The 21,640-nt window shown below is 42.0% G+C and overlaps 1 protein-coding gene across 1 annotated transcript in view; it reads right to left on the bottom strand.

Annotated features, from left to right (window-relative positions):
• SLC6A2 (solute carrier family 6 member 2) overlaps positions 1-18,210 on the bottom strand; it is a 60,749-nt gene extending 42,539 nt beyond the window's left edge. Inside the window, 3 exon segments of the mRNA XM_074551240.1 lie at positions 17,223-17,564; positions 17,567-17,608; positions 17,611-18,210. Of these exon segments, the coding sequence (XP_074407341.1) occupies positions 17,223-17,564; positions 17,567-17,608; positions 17,611-17,659 (433 nt within the window). The 5' untranslated portion in view covers positions 17,660-18,210.
• Positions 18,211-21,640: the final 3,430 nt, after the last annotated feature.

The following is a 21,640-nucleotide window of genomic DNA, read 5'->3' as shown; positions in this document are numbered from 1 at the left end:
GCATCTCTGTCCTGACAGATTTCACAAGATCCACACATGTCCCTTTAAGGCACCAGTGCAAATATGGGCTTAAGACAGCCTATGTCTTATGCAAAACTAGGTTAGGTCAAACCCTCAGCTTCTACAAGAACAATCTATGTGAAACTTCAAGTGGAACCTTACACAGATTTTTTTTTTTAAGTGTTGCATTTAATTAATGAAGGACAAAATACAAGACAGATTTTGCATTCCTGTATTCAGTGCTAAAGCAACTTCTTAAATTTGGTATACCAGAATCCACATGGAGTGTTTCCTCTCTTTGTAAGTATTCCCAGCATCCTAAGGAGTGGGAAGCAAAAGCTCTAAATATTCTTCTCAGTCTTACCAGGAGGTCTCATCTCACTTTTAAATTCCAGAAAGGAAGAAGCATTAATTTACTAATGGCTGAAAGAAGATACTTTAAACAGCTGTGGTTATCCTAAAAGGATTTTTGATGCACATACAAGAAGTAGGCCAGGACAAGGGTAGTTGAAACAACTTTGAACTCTTTGTGCTTGTTAGCCTTCTGTATTTGTTACCATGGTTATTTCTAGTCAAAATGTTATACTGGCAGGGGTGTCTGCTAAAACAACAAACTCTGAGCAAATATGGCAGTATATTTTCCAATGGGATTGTTTCCAGTATTTGTGCAGCAAAAGTCTAAAAGCAGAGATCTCCTATAATTGCTTTATAGTATCACATGTAGCCATGCTCTGGGGTAATCTTTCTGTGATATGGTGAACTGAAATACAAGCTAATATCTCTATTAACATTGATCAACACTGGTTTTTTTTCATTCAGAATAAATAGTTCTCCAAACACTATCAACTCACAGTTGATAGAATGTAGCACATTTGCTTGGACAACAAGGAAAATGGGTGGAAACTGATCTGTGCAGACTCTTGTGAATGAAAAACAAAATCACTGATACAGAGTTCTTGACATCTAGATTGTACAAGATCACCGTGGGTAGAAATGGTAATTGGAAAAGCGGGTGTTCCTAGTACATGGATGTTATCTGGCTCCTCAGCAGACAGGCCACCAAGCTTGCACAGCCTCCAAGGGCACCTCTGAAGGAGGGGACTGGATCCTGCTGCTGACAACTGGAAGAAGGGATGGAACACTGAGACCTTACTGGCCTGAGATTAAAAGCAATGAGGGTCTGTGTGGTACAGCAAAGAAATGTCAGAGCTACAAAAGAGCATGAGGGAACCTCAGGTCAAAGACAAGATGATGATAACAGCAGCTGTGTGATGATGTTGACAGCAGCTAGCAAGATATTCTAGTTGTAAAAAATAACATTTTTCTGCAAAACAGATTGCATGACATACTATAAAAACTTCAGCAGCACTTTACACATGTAAAATTCTCCATGAGTACAAGAAAATCTTCCAAGTATGCAATCTTTTTTAATGGAAAGTATTTCTGAATCATAAAACCAGTGGATCTATACCATGGTGAGTGGCATGTTTATCTTGAAGCCTTTACATTTAGCTACTCCCTCTGACAAATTTTTTGCTAGATTTGAGCTTATTTATTTTGCTACTCTCAATTTGGGCTCCGAGCCTTCAGTTTTTTCAGAATTGCAGTTTTAACAGCATTCCCTTCACTCAAAAGAAAGTGAAAACAAATAGTTTCCAGAAATGGTTCAGTGCTGTTGGCTGAGGCCAACTGAACCCTGCATTTTTTGTCTTGAATTGTTAACCTGCTACTGCCTTAAAATCACTTGAAATAACTTGATGTGCAGTGTATTTAGGTGGTCACTGATCAGTAACTGAAAGGGTTACCTAGGCCCTCCCCACGCAAATCCAATCATCCTTTTGCCTTTTGTCACAAGAGTCATGAGCTAAAGAAACCCATTAGTAGCTATTTTGAACAAATTAATGAGAGCTAAATATATCCAGCCACTCAGAGCAGCATGATTCATTCATAAATAACAGCCAACTCATTGGCCAAGGTCCTATTTACATAAATTAATGAAATGTTCACATTTACAACAATGTGTAGTTTAAAGATAATTGCAGGCACACACAAGAACAGAACTCTGGCCTGTGTTTTTTGGTAGGAAACTAGAGAATAAATAAGAGACATGGTGGGTAAGAGAGAATATAAATCAGGTTGATCCAAGAGGGACAGTGTGGCAGTGGGAGATCTGGAGGTTTGCAGGGGCTTCCTGCTGCTGACCGTCACAACATTCGCTGTGGCTGGCTTAGGAAAAGAGCAATTCCCATCATTTGCCATGAGTGTGACCATGAAAGTCCAAAGATCTGCTTCATGGGTTGCAGTGCTAGCTTTTAACATTTTGCCTCTATAGCAGAGGTACTATTGGTGTTGGATCTTTTGTTTCTAGATCAAGGCAATAAGATGAGTTTTAGTTTGGTAAGTAAATACTTGGAGTTTGTAACAATCTGAAAACCTAGCTACTACCTGCCCAAATCCACCATCTTGATTTTGTGCCTTTTTCTCTTTTAACTTCCTGGCTGGCTTAAACAAGAAATGAGAGAGTAATTGAGCTGAACTGTGGAGCCAGCTTGTAGATTGTTCTGTTATTTATGCCATCCCTGTGGCTAATGCTCAACAGAACAGGGGTTGTAGGAATGGTAGTATCCTCTCCTGGATAGATAACATCGTTGGCACCAAAACCAGCAAACTTTATAGTTCACAAACTCTTCAGGAGGTCCTAGTCAGGGGAGATGTGTAGTACTGGACCACTGGGTCAGCATGCAAATGCCTCCCTGAACAACACAGCTGCATCACAAAAGACATGACTGCAAGCTTAAGAGATATTAAATTAAGAGGGGAAAATAGTATTCTAGCATTTAATTAATAGGAATGTTCTATTAGTGCTTTTTTCTCCAACCTTGCAGCTATTAGGGGTGACACAAGGATCTATTCACCTGCAATTGCACATCAACAAAACCACCCAGGTGAGGTGTAGGCTGTTCTTCAGATGTACAAGAGCAAGGTGCCTGTCAACATGTACCCTGATTTATTGGTGGCAGAACATCCATGGATAAAAATACTTTTGAATTAAGATATCAGAAGGTATTTTCTGTGAGCTTGTGGATCTAGATAAGCAGGTTTTCCTAGATTCCAGCACAAGAGCCATAACAGCATAACCTCATGTGATAAGTTTTCCTTGAACTGTTAAGTACTGAAAAGCTATTTTCTGTGATATGTGGGACATCCTCATGTACACAAAAGGAAATACTACTTCATCAGCTTAGCTGTCTCTTAAGTGCAGGGAGAGTTGGTGCCAGGGAGATTTTGGCAACGACACTTCTACTTTGGTTCAGATATAGACTGTTAGTCATAGTTTTCTCATCTTCTCAGAGGACTTGTATGCTTATTTGTGTTGGGTTTTCTTTTCCTCAGTCAGCTGTAAACTAAAATGGATGTTTTCAAAATTCATGGATTAATCTGAATTTGATGCCAGAATGGCTTGTGAGATACTTTGATCTAACTTGTTGTCTAGCATAGACCAGAGTTTCAGCCAGAAAAACTTACATACCTGATTGGAAGACACTAGACAGATCCTTTGCTATTTGGTTGTTTGGTTTTGGAGGGTTTTTTGGTCTTGTGTTCTTTTGTTTTGGGGCTTTTTCTTTTGTTTGTGTTTCAGTTTTGAATCAAGTGCTGTCCTTCTTTTTATAATATATAGAGATGGAGTGAACTAAACAAATTAATTACAGTGCAATAGTGGTATCTGCTTTTCTATCTGAAATTGCCACCCAGCAGGCACTTGGTGTTGACAGGTTGAAGGGCTGTGCAGTCAATTTTGGTACCTACATTAAGTTATGATACCTGCTTTCTGAGCTGTGCTTTTAATGTGTCAGGAATGCCAAGTTTATATCCCTTAATTGTTTTTCACCTTAATAAAACAGAGCCTGGGATGAGTTCTCTGAAGTTGAGCCCCTCATTTAAGCAGTATTGGTTGGTCCTTGCTTCCTATTCTCTCTAACACTCTCAGGCTTGCCCCTGTGTGAAATGTGCTTTGTGCTGTGCATGCAGCAGGGCAGCTCCTGGTTCTCAGGATCTGGGATGGAGGGTGTTGCTCTTAAAGGCTGCTTTTCTTTTGCACATTGTCAAAATAAGAACCAGCCAGCAGCCTCCAAGTTAAGCACCCTCTGGGGAGGATGCAGTACCCATTTTAGGCAGCATGAGATTCATAACTGTGCCAGGGTAAAACAAAGTGCCCAAGACATCCTAAATCAGCTCCAGACAAGTGCCAAGCAGCTTTCAAGAAGATTAATGTACAAACCAATAGGAGGAAAATGCCTTGACATTCTGCTAAAGAAGAATCAAGGACAACAATCTGTGATACTCTTAAAAACTTGCCTTACACCATTTGGTGTTTAATCCAGTTCTAAGTTGTGACTTCAATGTTTGGACTCAAAGACTAAAGCAAAACACTCCTTTTCCTTCCAGTCTTCATCAGATATTTACTTTTATTTGCATTATACTTCGTGTATTATCTTAATCTTTACAAACTCTTGCCTAACAGAATCCCCTAAATTATTCCTCTCAGTAAAGGGCTATTTCTATTACAAAAATGTGAGACAATCAACACTTATCAATAAGAATTTTAGTAAATCTAAGTTTCAGTCTCAGTCATTAGAAATAAAGCCTTCAGGATGAATGTTCTTTCTGACTCCACTAAAGGAAGCAGAGTAGCTGTACTGTAAATTACATATAATGCAAGTTTAAACAGGGATTTACAGCAGAGGCAAAAAGTTACATTCACTATAAAGCCATTCTCCATGTTTTCTTAAAACCCACTATGTGAGGTTTTCTGATATTTCTTAGACATGCTTTCTAGATTATGAACTACAGATATCAGACATATTTGAAATTAATATTATGTTAATGATAGTATGTTATCTAGCCATAAAGAATATTTTCTTATTGAAGACAAATGCTGCACCATTTTAATTTATTTGTAAATTTTAATGGCTGTGTGTCGTGCTTTTAATAATGATATTGGCAAATTTACCATTGCAGTCATGGCTACTGTTTGCATAAATGCCTAGAAAAATTAAAATTGTACTCTTATCAAAGATTATAGTTGCTGTTGGATTGTGCTAATATTTTGGAAGGCCTGGGCAATGGTAATTTCCAAGTGGGTGTAGTTTCTTTACTTGGTACCTTTCTGTTAGCACTGAACACAGGAATTTCATAAAAACTGTCACCAAGCTCTTCACAGAAAACTTCTCCTTTTGGGAAAAATCTGTATTTGGCACAGGGTAGTGCTGGCAATATTCTGTGTGCCAGCCATTAGGTGGGGTCTCTGAGAATTTGGGCATTGTGAGCACAAAGTGAAACCTCTCCATATCATCCCTCCTGCAGAAGGAGGACTGTAAGAACTACTTCTCTTGACATCAATTTGCTTGAAGGGGTAAACTCAGTCTCATTTAGACTACTCAGCTTCTTCTGCGGAAATTAGTAAGACAAAAGTTTTTCTTTAAGTTTGCAACTTGAGCCTTATGTTTGTTCTTAGTGGACTGTTTTCCTAACAGGCTTCAAGCAATGCAATTTTCCCCTCAGTCCAAGCTGTCCAGTGCATGCTTTGTCACTGCCATTCTGCATGGGGCCTCCTAGCTTGATATGCCATGGAAGAATGTGAAAATTACCCCAGGGCCCATCACAGCTCCCTGCCAAGATGAAGCAGAGGCCTATTAAGAGTTTGAAGCAAAATCCTTCTTGTTTCATCACAGTGCAAACTTTTGCTTGGGCAGATTGCAGGGCAGTTTTGTTCACTGCAACTTTTGCACTGCAGTTTTGTTTCTACTCAGACCTTATGATAAATCATTGTGGCTGAGTCTGGTGTTTCCAACTTGTCACACAGTGATTTTTTTGTTTTTGTATTTCTAAACCGCTTTAAACATATAATACATCATGACTGTAAAACTGTATTTAGTAAGAAACATATAGGTGATCTTGAAGATCTCAAAATCTCATAATTTAGGGTCAAACGCAGTGATTTTGTCATCAGCTTTTGTATGAGTCAATGAAGGATTTTCTGACTGTTTAGGAAGACCCTGGTAGCTGGTTTCTGGCTATTTCTGCTAGGGTAAAGTCAAGATAGTAACTTATGCCAGAGAGTAACTGTATTCTTCTAGCCACCAATTTCAAAAGTTCAAAAACCATGGAGTAGGTCCCAGAATACTTTAAAATTCATGATCTTCTGCTACAATCCTTTTATTTGCCTGCTTGCTTTTAGTTTTGAATTTACTTTGTACTTCTCCAGCTTTTCTTTTCAGCCTTGAAAGCTAGAAAGAGATTCTCGCCTAAATCATTTTTCCCTATGAAACTGTGAGAGTAAAAGGCACTTCTTAAAATAGAACTTATTTTATTGCTTGAGCCCAGCATAGGAGAATGCTGAGGTCATAGTCTAACTCTCACAGGGTGAATTTATTTTGTGTAATAATCACCATCATCTATGTAATCCTGACAGTTTGCTTTTCAGGTAAAGTACTGAGTGAATATCAGTTACTACTTGGTGGAAGTTTTGTGTATCTGTTTAGTCAGGATAGTTTTTTATTACTTTACTGTGTTTTTCTTCTCACATAATTATTGGTCTGGAAATCCTGTCTACTTAGGAGCCCTTAAGAGAGACGTCTGTTATTTGGGTTTAAATCCTGGCTCTGGTGACGTCAATGGAAAAAAATCACCCATTGACTTCAGCTGGGTCAGGATTCCTCCCATGTGGTTTAGAACCTATTGATTTTAACTGAGGCTCTACAGCCATACATACATGAGAAACAAACTGTAGAAAAGAAGCAAATGATCAAACTCTTCCCCAAAACGAAGTCCTGGACTGTCTTTGATCTCATCAACACCTGTCTCATAATCTCATTTACACATCTGAATTTCTCTTCTGGAAGGACACAAAGCACTGCACAGCACAAACTATTGATTAGTTTTGTGGTAAACTGTAGAACTGAGATGCCTTGTACAGCTCTGGTCTCCCCTCAGTCAGAGGGCAGGAGCTTGGGAGCCTTCTTCAAGCATCAGTGTTACTGCACATCAGTGGGCAGATACGGCCCTGCATGCTGATGAAGAGTCAAGCCACTTCTGAGGGTGGCTGCTGAGCTGCAACTCAGTGTTTTGGTAACATTTGGCCTTGAACTCTCTAATATCATAGTAAGTACAATATACTTAATTGTGAAATTACTGTGTTGTGAAATAAGGATTCCTCTGCCAAGACGGAAAGATGCTGAGACCTCCTGAAATGTGGGTTACATTAACATTGAAGAAGAAAAAAGAAATCTTCCAATTGTAGAATATATCCATGAAAGTCTGTGTAGAGCTTGGTTTTTTCCCCAAAGGAGAATCTTTTGATGGTATTTGGAGCACCTTCTAAATTTAGGATTTGAGAAATTGTTTCCTCCTGTATCGATCCTTGGGGAGAAGACACTGTATCTCCATTTTATTGTTGCACTCTCTATAAAAAAAGGTGCGTTCAGAGCTAACCTCTTGTTGACAACAGATTGTGTCCTTGTCGTTGTGGCCATACTGACAAGTGAGGTCAGTGAATTAGGCACCACTAAAAGCTGCCACTCCTATAATATCCTAATAAATCAAATAAAGTGAGAAATCCAAGAACAGTCTGCTAATAATATTTATTATTACTGGGCAGCTCTGTATTTAGAAGTAATGAGCCCCAATGAAAGAGATTATTTTTTTCCTATAAATGTTGTGACATCAATTATCAGGTGGGGATCTCCCAAGACCTGTGAGGATCTACTGCTCCACCTTGTGGTCTGAAAAACGCTTCCCATTACTCTGTAGAGAGTCCTGTGCCAGAAAAAGTCCAGCCTCTTCCTCTTTTTTTATTTAACTGGAATTTGACTGGAATCATAAGGCCTGGAATCAGTATCATACTTTCCCTTGAGATACGGATTTTAAGGGCAAGTAATGTGCTGTCACCTTTGGTATACTTTAGGATAGACATTGCAAGAGGTCTTTAATTATAGAAGAGAAAAATAGAAATTAAAATATCAATGAAAAGAAACATGCCCACATAGGTCAAGAGGTGCAGAATAACCAAGATGCACAATACTCAGATGTTTTTTCAGTACATACACTGGGCCCAAGGAAACAGTGGTTTGGATGGTCAATGAAGCAGTTCCGAAGGGTTCATTTTTCCAGGCTTCCATTCCTGTTGGGCCAGGAAATCAGCTCATCCCCACAGTGCTGCAGGCTTCAGTAAAGATGGATGCTGTGCAATTGCCCAGCCACAATCCTTCCCCTATGTCAATGCCACAAAAGCTGTTTCTCAGACTAGCAAGAGTGCTGCAGCAAGACAGGACACCTAGGGCTTGCAAATCATGCAATAACTTTCTCCAGCTCTGAAATAAAGACTGCAAAGGAGTAATATTCCTCTGCTGTGGAAATCACAATTCTTGTGTACTTCAGTGGGGTGAGATCAAACCAGTACTGCTCTTCTGATGCTGGGTTTGTTCTAGGGAAGCAGCTTAAAACAAAGAAACAAAGCATTCTAAGAAAGACTTCATGTCTGTGTGGTCTAACACCACCTGTCTGGGAGGGTTGGATCCTGTTTTGAACACCTAGCATATATTCTTAGACAATTATAATAGCCAAACTGTAGCAATCAGTTAATACCTACATTAAGAACAGAGGTTCTGCAATCACTTGTGCTTTTGGGAGTGAGTGGTTGTGTTCATAAAGTCTTAAGGAGTAGGAGCACTGGAAAAATTACCATCTTCTATAAAAAGACTTACTGTATAATAAGGGCAGCTTGTCTTGCTACATACCAGCAGTCAGAATGTTTGTCATAAAAAAACATTTATGGACTGGCAACAGACAACTGCGTGCCCAATGCTGCCTGAATTTTGCTTAGTAATGTGTTATCACAGAATTCTGCTCACTGGAAAGTTGGTAGTGTGCTTTAGACGAAAATGAGTGTAGAGAAGGATGTGGCTTACACAGCCAGACCTCCCTGCTGACAGTTTCTGCTTCTGAATGGTAAACCCTGGTCCCCAAAGTGCTGCTCTGTGCTGTCACCTTTGTCATGCTTCAGGAAAGATTGCAAAACTTGTTTGAATAGAGAATAGGGGAAAGGAGGAGTGAAAATAAAACAAAGGATAGTTTTCATAAGTAGTTTAGAGGTTCTTCTCTATGGTTTTGGTGAAGAATATGTCACAAGGCAAGGAAATCAACTGTTTTCCTTCCATGCCTCTCACCTCCTTTCCCCTTCTTTGTGGAATAATGGTTTCATAAGCTCTGTGGCTGAAATTTAAGTATGTTGAATCTAGACAGAAGTTAAGATGCTGAATTATACTACAGTTACCCAGGATTTCCATGAGAATAGGAATTACTCAACAGTAATCTAGGAATCTAGGCACTTTTGTGCTGATTTCCTGAAGGACTCTGATCTCCATCTGTAGGAAACCAAGTTTTGACTGTCAATAAAGCCTTGCATTTGAAACTATTCTGACTTGGCACCAGTATGTGAGATCTGCACAATTAGGATGGAACTTTTCCACCAAAGGTTCAAGCCTTAATAGAAAGGTGGGGAGAAGGAAAGCAGATGATGGAGGAGTTGTAGTTGGAGGAGGCAATCACAGGTTGTCCAAACACGGGTAATGGGCTGCTGACATGAATCCTTGGTCTCCTAAAGCCTTGAGGAAGGAAAACTCAAGGTTTATAACCAATGTGATATTCCTGAATTACTTACATAGTCTTAATTGAAAATGGGTTGTGACAGTGGATTTGTCCTTAATATAATTTATTTCAACTTTAATGAATATGATAACAGAAACAACAGCAATAATAATTTTTTTCTCCCTGCCACATTTCAAATCAAAAAGTTGAGAGTCAGATGCAAGATTCCAGGGGGGTTGGACAATCCTTAAGTTCCCTTCCAAATTCTATGGAATTCTATGATTGTATATGTACAAAGAAAATGGAAAGTACTAAGAGTGAGGTAGTAGTGAAACATCTGGAACTGTTTTAGAAAGATGCATCACTTAAATTTGTGTCTTGACTTCTACATTGCAATACTTTAGTATAAATCTATCTCCAAGTATAGAATTATTTGGTTGTGATTTACTATTTTGTAATAATGTTGACAGCAGTTAGGCAAAACAGTGTCTAAAAACTTCATGTAATAACTGCAGTGTAAGTGCTATGGAGTTTACAGGGCAGACTGAGATCAGAGAACCATACTACAGGTCTTGAATATTTAATCAATTGGTTAAACTGGGACAAAGGCTTTACAACTGGGAGTTGCTGATGTGCTTACCATCAGACATAGCAAAAATGAAGACATGAGCTACTCAATATTGCTCTTCAGTTGTTCTCAAAATTCTTTAAACTGTTCATTTCCATTTTAACACAGAGCAAGATGTTCAGTAATTTATTGCCTGATTTTAATCCATCATTCCCCTCACAGCATATCTGAACTCTCACTAAAGATGTATGTTCCTCCTGATCTTATGTGTAAGTAGTTGTGTTAGCATTCTGTTTCATATTGGTCTCAGCATGGGGAAGAAGTATCTGTCGGGCAATAACATATTTAGGCTGCTGGAGCTGTATTCATATATTCACTGAACTGACAGACAGGTTTGTGGTATTTTGCCTAAAAATGAAAATTCTGCCCCCAAACCATGTCTCAGTCTCTTTAGAGATATTTTGGTTTCTTCAGTAAAGAAGGGTTGTTGGCTGCTACACTCCTAAGCTGGCCTTTCTCTTTTCCATTACTGCCAGAGGTTAAGATGATGTGAGTGAGAAAGCAGACACGTGAAGCTCGGGTCCCCGCTATTTCAGTTTGGATGAGTATCCAAACCCAGGTCTCCAGGTCTAACTGTAAGAAAGTCTTTTATTTTTTTCAGTAGGAGTTAATATCAGTTTTGATGGCTCTCTAATATGACTTGAAGAATTTACTTGTGCAGAAATGGTTTACCAGGGATGTTTCAGTGCTTCTGGTCCTTGGCAGAATTGAGAAGGGTGTACAGGAATGAAGAGGGCTTGGGGGGGAGGCAGGGGATGGGAAGATCTTAAACAGGCATTTTAAGTTTTTAAAAACAGAACTAAGTTTATTTTTTTAAGTCTTTTCTGCCTCTTAGTTTAGAATAAAGTACTCCAAGTGTAATCAAAATGTGCATCCACTGTACTTGGAAAGATGTATCTTTGCTTTTGTCAGCTGGTCCACACCAGCTCTTTTACAGCAGTCAAGCTGGAAAATCTGTTTTGGTAAATGATTGGATCACTCTTTAGATCAGTTCTCAATACTTGCCCTGCATCAGCCACAGGATGGTCCTCAAATGAGTAACATCAAGCTAAACATTATGGATCTCATCTAGAACCTCTCTATGCTAGTGTATCTCTAGACCTTTGTAAGTTTGCCAAGCTAGGAGTTGCTAGAATTGTTCAGGGACAAATACCATCTCTGCACAGGCAGGTATTTAGTTGAGAGTCTATAGTGTGCCATTTATACACTATTTCATGGTATCATACCTCAGAGTCAGAAACAAGTCGTTTACAGTTGATGAACGATTTGGGTGAGAGATTCAGTCCTTCCCTCTCAGCTATTCTTAATACTTCATGTGTAGTAGGTGTATGATGCAGTAGCTTTTAACCCTGCAGAAATTCCTGTTCTGAAGATTTATTTTGTGGAGCCGAAAAGACATGCGGAGCAGAACAGGGAATTTCAGAGGAGCAGCTGGCATGTGAGCTCCAGTGCTGAAGAGCCTGGGTGAATCCATGCCCTGCATGCACCAGGTGATTAGTGGCTGATCAAGGAAGGGAAAGAGGAGAGATGGAGTGGGAAAGGGAAGAGAGCACCTGTGAGCTGGACACTGCCTCTGGATCTGGGAAAGGAGGTACTGCCACCCCACAGAGCTGAGCATTGTCCCTAATGTCACACTATGGGTGAGAACCCAGAGCTCATGGTGAAGAGATCAGCATAACAGTTTAACCTATTTGAGGTCAGTGGTTTGATGTGCTAATGGGATTTTTTAGGAAACCAAAATCACTAGATTTGCATCTGAGCTTTGATTGACTGATGAGTCAAACTCTTGGCGTAGGCTTTGCAGTGAGATTACTTCAAAGTTGATTTATTATTATCATCATCAATGCTATTTTGAAGTATAAATTCTGATATTGTAAGGCAAAGGTCATCCACCTTTAAACTGCAAAGTGCCAGGTTATATTCTTCCCCAAAATAGTGATTAAATTTGGTGGCAGACACTTTGAAATCTGAGGAGGCAGAGTGCAGTAGAAAGACAAGGGGGAGCTGTCAGCAGCAGGGTTTGCTCTCAGTGCAGTGTGTGGTGGCCAGGCTCCCAGCTTGTGGGAGGTGACAACTCCATCTTTGTTCGTCCTTCTCGATGTGTGACAGCTCTGGGCTCCTGAATCTGTGCTGGGCCTCTTCAGGGATATTTGGATGTGGGTTTTGCTGATTTTGGTGCCTGTGCTGTGGATTGCTCAGTCCTGCATTGCAGCTGATGGAACTATGAGTAGGACAGGGGCGTTAGGATAAATCATAAAATACTTCTGAAGTGTATTGATTGCAGGCAAACTGTTGAAGCAAACAATTTCTTCTGGAAATACCATGGTCTAAAACCACTTTAAAATAATGCTGCAAGGGAGATTTAAAGTGTGCATTATGATGGCTAGAGTAATGTTAAAATATTTATCTGCCGCTATTCTTAAATTCATTAAAAACCTAATCTGATTCTTATGATACGGTAAGTCTCAAGTGACTAATCCGACAATTACATGCTTCCTAATGAGTAGTCTGAACATGTCTGACCTTGCAAATACTTTGGCTCACAAAAGAAGTACTTTATGTTGGTAAATTCCTTTTCCCCAAATTTCAGTGGGAAATATTAATTCTGCCTATGACTATGCGGGAACAGGAAACAAAAATGAACGTTAATACTGAAAGGGTCTTGCACAAAAACTACAATAGCTTGTTAACTAAGACTGAGCATCATCCTCCCCCACTGTGAGCACATCACTTAATCATAGTAGGCATTACTCAACTTCATTTGGCATCAGTAAAATTTCAGATGTAATCCAAATATCAGGGTAAATCTTTCACTAATTTGATGAGAGTATAATTTTAATAGTAGTCTTCTTCTTTAATTCACCATAGCCTCTTGTAGAGCTGGGGAGCAATTCAAATGTTGGTTGTATTATAAAGAATTCTTTGGACTACATTGATGTTGACGACTTACAGAGAGAGTTAAACAGCTAGGGAATCTTTGCCTTAAAAATAATTTTTTTAAAAAGTGCTCTTGCCAGAGAGGTTATAACAAGAATACAGCTCTTGTAAGATTAGCCAGTACAAATGACCATAGCTGATGATTTCTCCAGTGACAAGCCCTGCTGCTTTGCAACTCTGACAAATGCACTGCACAAAAAGTATTCCATCTGCTGCAAGCAGTGCTTTTCCTCGGTGCTGCAGGCAGCAGTCAAATCCATGTAAGTTGTGGTCTTCTTTTCAGCTGGACTGACAAGGTGATGTTTGAGAATTCCCCCTTTTGGAGTGTTGCCATATTTACTTAGTGGGAGCTTGCAGATTTTCCCCATCTGTTCAGAGTCTACCCTATCACCTGATAAATACTTTAGAGCACACAGTGAACATATCCTGCTTCCAAGAACTCCTCCAGTCTGTTCTCCACTAAACTGTCCTGTAAGCTTTCTTTCACTGCACTGGATCTGTCCACTACATTCACTGGATCTGTCTGCCCTTGTAAGGCAGGAAAGTCCTATGAAAGTAGGTAACTGATATAGAAAAATAAATGCTCTAGATTTTTAGATCTTACTAAAGACTGGGGATTTTTTAATAGCAAAAGAATGATTCCAAAAATTACAGTTGTTTACAGAAGGGTTACATTCTGCCATCTATCTTTGTGCAGAAGTCCCATTGGGGTCTCTCAGCAGGCTACTCCCAAAACACAGATGTTTCTGGCTATTCATTCAGTGTCTTAATTCTGCTGGATGCTTCTTACTCTCTAGCTTTTTGTTACTGGGAGCTTGTTAAAATATAAATGTTTCTTTTTTGTTACCACCACCAGTGCTGTCTCCGAAGTTACCTAACAAAATGTCTGTATATCTGCCACTGGGTGGTGTATGCCTTGTGTAAGTAAAACTTATTAACTATCAGAGTATTGTATAAGTGGAACTTCCAGATCAAACCCAAAAGCCTCCATGTCTGTTTTTTTTTCCCTAGAAAATTTCCCTGAAGTTTATCAAAGAAAGAAACTGCAGGACTTGGCTAGTAAGAAGAAGGAGGTGTATATACATTTATGTCCTTGTAAAATTCAATTTTCAATGGGGGAATACAGTGTGTGTTTATATTTTCCTTCTCAGTTCTTGTAAGTTTCCATGCTTTCTTGAGAGCCACCTACTTTTACAAACATGCAAAGGTCCTTAGTGTTTCTGCAGGCATCTTGAATTAATCATCGTTAGCTTTAGGGCATAGTCCATATGCCAACCCCCTAACTTTTTTTTTTTAATGTAAAGGAAGATTCCATTTTCCACCAGTTCCATGTCATTGATGTTGTTCAAATTCTAAGAACATTTGTAGAACCTTTGTGGAGTAGTTTTTGGTAGGAGAACAGAATTTCTTTTTGTTAGGTGGCACAAGCCGTGCTGAGCCAGGACTTGGGGCATTGTAAGCTGCTTGTGCTTCTGTTTCACTGAGTATTTTGTATCAATAGGCTGATAACATGTTCATAACCCACAGGTTTGACTGTCCAAAGGCAGCTCTAGTTAAGTCACTGAGGCTGAGCAATTGCTGATGCTTTCAGAATAAAGAGAAACTGCAGGAGGAAAAGGAAAGGAAACCTTTTACCTTCCACTGCTTTATGCATACTGCCCAATTCAAGTTTAATCAGTTCTGTTGGTTTCTTCTTTACCTAGCAGCTCCTTATAAATATCAAAAGGCAAATTGTAATCCTAGTATGAGCATCCTGTAAAATTTTTTATAGGTTAAGTCTAGTCAAGTATAAAAACAACTTCTGATTTCATCCCTTTAATTTGCTCAGCAGTCTGGAAAAACTACTAAGATAGTGAAATTAAGTTTTCCCTGTTTCTATATCCACATACCAACTTCTGCATGGGGATGCATAGCAATTATATGAAACCAATTGTGTTATCCTTTTGAGGCAGCAAAAGTTAAATTAGTGCTGGAAAGGTTCCTTCATGCAATAGCAGTGGGGTGCAGGGGGGAGATATTTGATATTTAAGAATATCCACAATTTATGACTGGAAAGATCTCAACAAAATCCAACAATATCCCACAGCTCTGCCTGTTGCCTTATGCTTTTTGGTCTTGTAGGAAAATTTACACATAAAGCAAACAAGCTCCCAAGCACAATTGGAAAAAAGAAAAAACTGAGTTGGCTTGAAACTCAATAAAATTCTTCTAGAGCCTGAAACTCTTACAAGAGTTTCTACTGACTAAAGCCGATATGTATGTCCAACATAAGAGGCAATGGATGGAAAAATTTTAAGACACCAGAGTGTTTGGTCTCTGTATCACTAATAGCCATGTAATGGTCATTCTATAGACTTTGGTAGAAAAGGTCCTCTCTACCTTTGATGATATGGAAGAATTACTGCAAACTTTTCACTGAAATGTGCCTCTTGTAGCTGCTGGCTTTCTCTTCACTGCCATTTGGAAGTATCTGAATCAGGAGATGCTAATGAAGACCCAGTTTTTTCTAGCTGAACTGACATAAGATAATACATGGAGGCTAAACAAAACACAAGAGTTGCAGACTGTTACCTTCTGTGCCTGAGCTGGCAGTGAATTATGAACGAAGCAGGTTAGGAAATTAAGTGACCCAAATTAGAATAGAAAAGAGTTCAGGCACTCCAGGTGTCACCTTGTGCAATGTGAGATAGGAGAATAATGTCTTTTCCTGAAAACTGCCAGATGATGTGGAGATGTGGCAGTGGTGCACCTGTCCTGAGTGCTATGAATGGTGCTGCCCCACCTGCACCTGCCCCAGCAGGACCTGCTGGGCTCCTGATGCACTGTGCTGCTGCAGTCTGAATGGCCAGGACTATTTCTGGACATAACGAAATCAGGATGGAGGTTATTTTTCAGTACTAACTACTTTCTTCAGTCTGTCTGGGTGGTGAGCAGAGAGATTTTCTGACTCCTCTCAAAAGTTTTGGAGCTACCAAGCTCAACTGACTGTTTCATTAGCACGCATATCCTACTAAGTTCAAAGGACAGGTACAATTCCATGTTATTTGATAGGGATTTTCCCATTCATCCTGCATTCCTATTTTCACAGGAAGCAATTATTTTATGCTACAAGTGTGACCTATTAGCCTTTATCACCAGGCAACCACACTATCACTATATCCATACATGAATACCTTTCAGAATGTGCTTTTTCTCTCTCTGTTCTATCTGTGTGGCTCACTGTTCACACACCGTTCTCCATCTGCCAGGCAGGGTCTGTTCTTTCTGCGTGTGATTTGAGAGCACCCCAGGCACCTGCCCGGCTTGCAGATGGTGTTACTCCATCACAGGCTGGAGTCATCACTGACAGCACGGTGTACTTAGGGAGATGAAAGAGGATGATGGAGTTCAGGTCTTAGTGAAGACACGCCAGACAATCTGAGCCAACTACAGTTACTGTGTGTAATTCTTTGTTTCTGTCATTGCCAAACTGTGCAGGAGGTGAGGTTTTGTTTGTAACAAGTCTCCAACCTACTTTGGAGGAGAGAACCCCCACACTGCAGAACCGAGGGCAGAAATCACAATCCTACATTAAAACTGCCCCCCCAAACCTATCGGTGGTCTGGCGCTAGCTCTTCTAGATGCTGTTTTTCTGCTTGAGCGTTTTTGGTTTGGCCTTTTTCCCCCCCTCCTCTGGGTGCTATTTTTTGAGAACGAAAAAAAGTGTTCGGCAGCCTGGAGTGGCAGCAGAAAGCAAATACGCCTGTACTGAAAAACTAAGTTAAACTTCGAGGAGTGTGCGATCAATCGCTGCCCGGAAGGGGCAGCGCGGTGCCCTGGGGGCCGCGGCGGGTGCGCGCTGCCCGGGAGGAGCGGGGAGCGCTGGGGAGCGCGGCGGTGCCGCTCTCCTGCACCGGGCGCCGCGGGGTGAGCCCGGCTCCGGCTTCCCGCACAAACTCCGCCAGCAGGAGCGGGATGCCGCTCCCGGGGCTGTGGGGACGGGGAAAAAAGACCTCGCAAGCGCTTCTCTTACCCCCTCCATTTTTGTAGCAGAGGTATGGAAATCGCCAGACGTTGGCCAGGTCCACGGCGAAGCCGATGACGGAGAGGAGGAAGTCGATCTTCTTGCCCCAGGTCTCCCTGTCCTGGGTGCCGTAGCGCGGCGCGGGGGCGGCGGGCAGGAGGCTGCTGCTGGTGTACTGCACCCCGTTGTGCTCCTTCACCAGCAGCAGCTCCACGTCCTTCTTGGGTGGCGGCGGCGGCCCCGCGCGGTCCGGCAAGGGGGCCACCACCGACACTTTGCGCTCGGGCTGGACCTGTTTGTTCATCCTCGCCTTAAACATCCAGAGAGAGCGAGCTGAGGAGGGGGCGCGCAGATAACGGAAGTGCGCTTCCCGCTGGAGGCGACTCCGCGCTCAGCCCGGCGCTGTCAGCGCGGCGGGAGCGAGGCACGGCCGTAATAAGAGCCATGCAAATGAGGCGGGAGAGGGGGGACCGCGGCGCCCGCGCCCGCCGGGGCGCCCCCGGGGAGCGGGGCTGCCCGCGCCTCCTGCCGCCGGGAGAGCCCGCACCCGGAGCCCCGCACTGCTCCGAGCCCCTCACTGGGGCCGCCGCCCGGCCCCGACCCGCGCCCGCGCCGCTCCGAGCCCGCACCGCCCCTGGTAACCCACACTGCTCCGAGCCCGCGCTGCCCGGAGCCCCGCGCCGTCCCTGGTGCCCCGCACTGCCCGCGGTTCCCCGCCGAGTCGCTCAGGTCGCCTCCGTCCTGCCGCACACTACGGCGCGCTCGGAGCTGCTGCTTCCCGCCGGGCAAAACGCGCATCCCTAGTCCAGGCAGCTGAAATTGCCCTTAGCAGGCAACAGGTAGAGCCTGCTTGGATTGCCCACTTCCCTTCTTTCTCGGCTGTTCTCCCTAGTTCGCTAGTGTGGCTTTAGTTAAACAGGAGAATTTTGGGCTTTTGACACCAGAACTCGGTGGGGTGCAGGCGGCACGGCAGAGCTGAGCACTGCTGATGCTCCTATGCCAGGGCTGATGGATGCCCAGCTTCTTTCATGGCAAGTATGAGGCTGGTAGAATTCAGTTGTCAGGTTGAGGCATTTGTGGGACATTAGCTATTTGCTGCTATTCCACATGGAACCCGAGTCTTTTGCATGTAAAATGGACAAAGAATTAGCTGGCAGAACAGTGACTGATGTCAAAGTTAGCTAAATACAGCTGCAGAAAGGGGTTTTTAGGGGCTCTTCTTGTTACAGCTGTGAATAGTAAGTCTACACTCCTTGTCAGTGAAGGGAATAAAATTTGTCCATAAAAGACAGAAACCAGCTTTCTCTCCCCAGTATTGTATAGCTTCCCTTCTGCCTGGCACCAGTGAGAGCAGGTCAAGTCACAGAGGATTCTCGAAGGTGTTAACAGCCTACCATACTTATTTATTCTGCTAGGGCTGATAAAACACTATTACATATATTGTAATACATAAAGAGGTGCTAGTCAGAGTTCATAAAGAACACCAGATTTGTCTGCAAACTTAGAATGTGAAAAAGATTATCACCTCAGAGTTAAAGTTCACATATTGGCATCCTCCCCATCTCTCTTTAGGCCACAGACTAAAAAGATGCTAGCAGGACAGCTACAACATACAGATTTTATGCCTTCACAAAAAACCACTTGGTTCAAGCTCCAACATCCAAGCTCTGACTTGAATCCTAAAGTTTTCATTTGGGTGAGGTATGTGAGCAGTGGCTATCCTGCTCTAAAGCACTTGGGTGCTTAGACCATGCAGCTCATATGTTCTCTTTTGGTTACTCCGTGATTTTTTTGTCCTCATCTCTTTCCAATTCACCACACAAGAATTTTTCTCTGCTTTTTGACGGTCCATGACACACGTGCTGTAATTCTGCATGACTATTCCATGGTACCCTCTGAGCTGCTTTCCTGTGCAGCGCAGCCCACAGGATCGTGCTCGTGCGCAGCTGCGCTGCTGCCTCCTCCCTGCACCACCCATCAGTCACTGCACCACATGCACCAAATGCACCAAACACAGACCCTGTGCCATGCACTGCCCCCAGACAGGCCCAGCTCACCTGACTTTGTGTCTGCACCCCCATTCTCCCACAGCAAATAAAGGACACGCTCTGTTTCAGACATAAGGCAGCCTCTGCTCTCAGCTGCACAGCCCTGAAGGCATCTTGCTGACAAACTCACCAGACAGCACTGGGGGTGTCTCTGTCCATTCCCTGGTACCTATGGGGAGAAGGTGACTGAAGGGGGATTGCTCCTTCTTGGTTCCACCACTCAGGGGCTGCAGTCTCTCTGGGAGCTGGAGATGTATCCTAGCCAGTAAGGAGCTTTTTAAACCTGGTTCCCCTCTCTCCATGTGACAATTACTGCCTTAATGATCTGCACAGACTTCCTACGCTAGACAGAGGCACTCCTGTATTGCTTCTGGAAAAAGAGGGCCTTGCTAAGGAACACCCTTTTCCCCACAAGGTCTCAATTAGCTGAGCTTGATCATGATATCTGTAGTGGGAGGAATCTAGAAAGCCCCCGCTTATTTCCTAAGAGAATTAAGTCACTCTGCCTATATATATATATACACACACATATATCTATCTCTCTATATATACACACATATATATATATATCTATATATGCCTTTAGTTCTTGCATGGAAAGTGTGCACAATCTGGTTAATGTAATATCCGCTGCACCCTCAAGGTAAGAAAGTCCTCAATTGGATTTTATGAAAAAGTTGCTTAATCTTGAATCTGTCTGGATCTTGTTATGCCTAATGTAGCCTGACAGTAGGTAGAGTTGAAGTCGGAGAAGAGAATACTGTATTTAGAAGCCTCAGTGGGGCCAGGCAAGATGGCAGGGTGCTAGTGATATGCCACTGTTGGCTGGGAAACACGTTGTAATTTACTCCAGAAAACAGACAGGTATTGCTGGGTTAGTCATCAATTATTCAAATACTTTTCTGTCACTCCTTGCCATGTATGGGAGAATATAGTGTGTGCTGTATCAGTAAACTGAGGCTGTCACCCACACATTAGTGTCTAGGAAAAAAAAACCAAAACCCCAAAGAACAACAATTCTGTGTGTGCTTTCAGAGCTCCATTTGCTGGTGGTGTGAAGGCTCACTGTGCTTGCTGGCAGCAGGGTTTGAATTCCCTCGTGCTGGCAGCACAGCCCTGTGCCACTGACCCTACAGAACTACAGGAGCTGCCTGCAGTCCTTCCTATGAACCCAGGAACATCTTCTGGGAAGGGTGGTACCAAACAAACAGTGTTCAATTATGCTGGAACTTGCTGTTGGTGCATCTGTGAGAGTCTTGCCTCATGAAGTGTCTGATATGCTTGGTGCAAGAGCTTGGCTGATGAGCCAAGCAAAATAGTAACAGAGAGAGGATATAATTGTTTTGTAAGTTAATGAAGGTAAATGTCACTGAGAAAAAAACCCCACCACTGTTTAAACCACAGGGATCACAATAAATTTAGTGGGAAAATGAAAAGAGTTCTAGCTATCAGAGCAATGAATGCAATGGGAACTTAAGACTTGGGTTTGGAATATTTTTTTTATGAGTAGGTTTGTATGACAAAATTGGTTCGGATTTGAAGACTTGGGGCATCAGTTTCATATTATAATCCAAGATACAGTGAAAAATGTAAAAGGGGAAATGGATATATACATCAAGTATTTAATTTCATGTCCTGGTAAATCCACAGAAATTCATTCTGGCCTTGAGGCTCACCAGCACTAAAGAAACTAAACATTTTTCAAACAAAGTGCATAAGTTGAATGAAGTTAGGTTTGGTTTTCTGTAATAGAAGAAACTTGAGGAATAGCCAGTTGCTGCAGGAACAGGGAACAAAGCCTTCTGACTAAATCAATGGTAAAAGGATTTCACAGTGGTAGGAACATGGCATTGGCAGGGGTGCCCATCTTTCTAGGTTAGCAGGTAAAGGATGCCATGCCATGGACTACACTGGGCATCTTTTAATGTCAGGAGATATATCAGCCCCAGCTTCTCGGACTTTTCAGACAGGGTTGGGCAGGTTTGCTTCACAGTGTCTCTAAAATCACAATGCTATTCCAAATGCAATGTTTATTTAGCATGTAAAACTTCCGTGTTTTATTGTTTGCAGGCTGCTGTCATATTATCTCTTCCCTAGAGCTAAAGAAATGCATCTCTTTCACTGAGAAGGGTTTGTTTGGTTTGGTCCTACCTTGCATTTTGACAGTGTCTGTCATGTTACAAACTGTCGTCAGACTGAAAATAAATATTACAGAAACACTTCACAGTATTTTAGTATTCTGTTCATGCAAGAATGAACAGAATCTAGGGGAAGACAAGGCTTCTCCCTGTTTCTCATAATAGTAGCTTTTGTAACTTCCTTATCAAATTGCTTGAGATTGCCACAAATACACACCTTCAAAGCACCTTTTACCTGGGA

This window comes from Zonotrichia albicollis, chromosome 13, assembly GCF_047830755.1.
Source record: "Zonotrichia albicollis isolate bZonAlb1 chromosome 13, bZonAlb1.hap1, whole genome shotgun sequence".
Classification (NCBI taxonomy): domain Eukaryota; kingdom Metazoa; phylum Chordata; class Aves; order Passeriformes; family Passerellidae; genus Zonotrichia; species Zonotrichia albicollis.
This window is presented reverse-complemented; position numbering and strand designations above follow the sequence as displayed.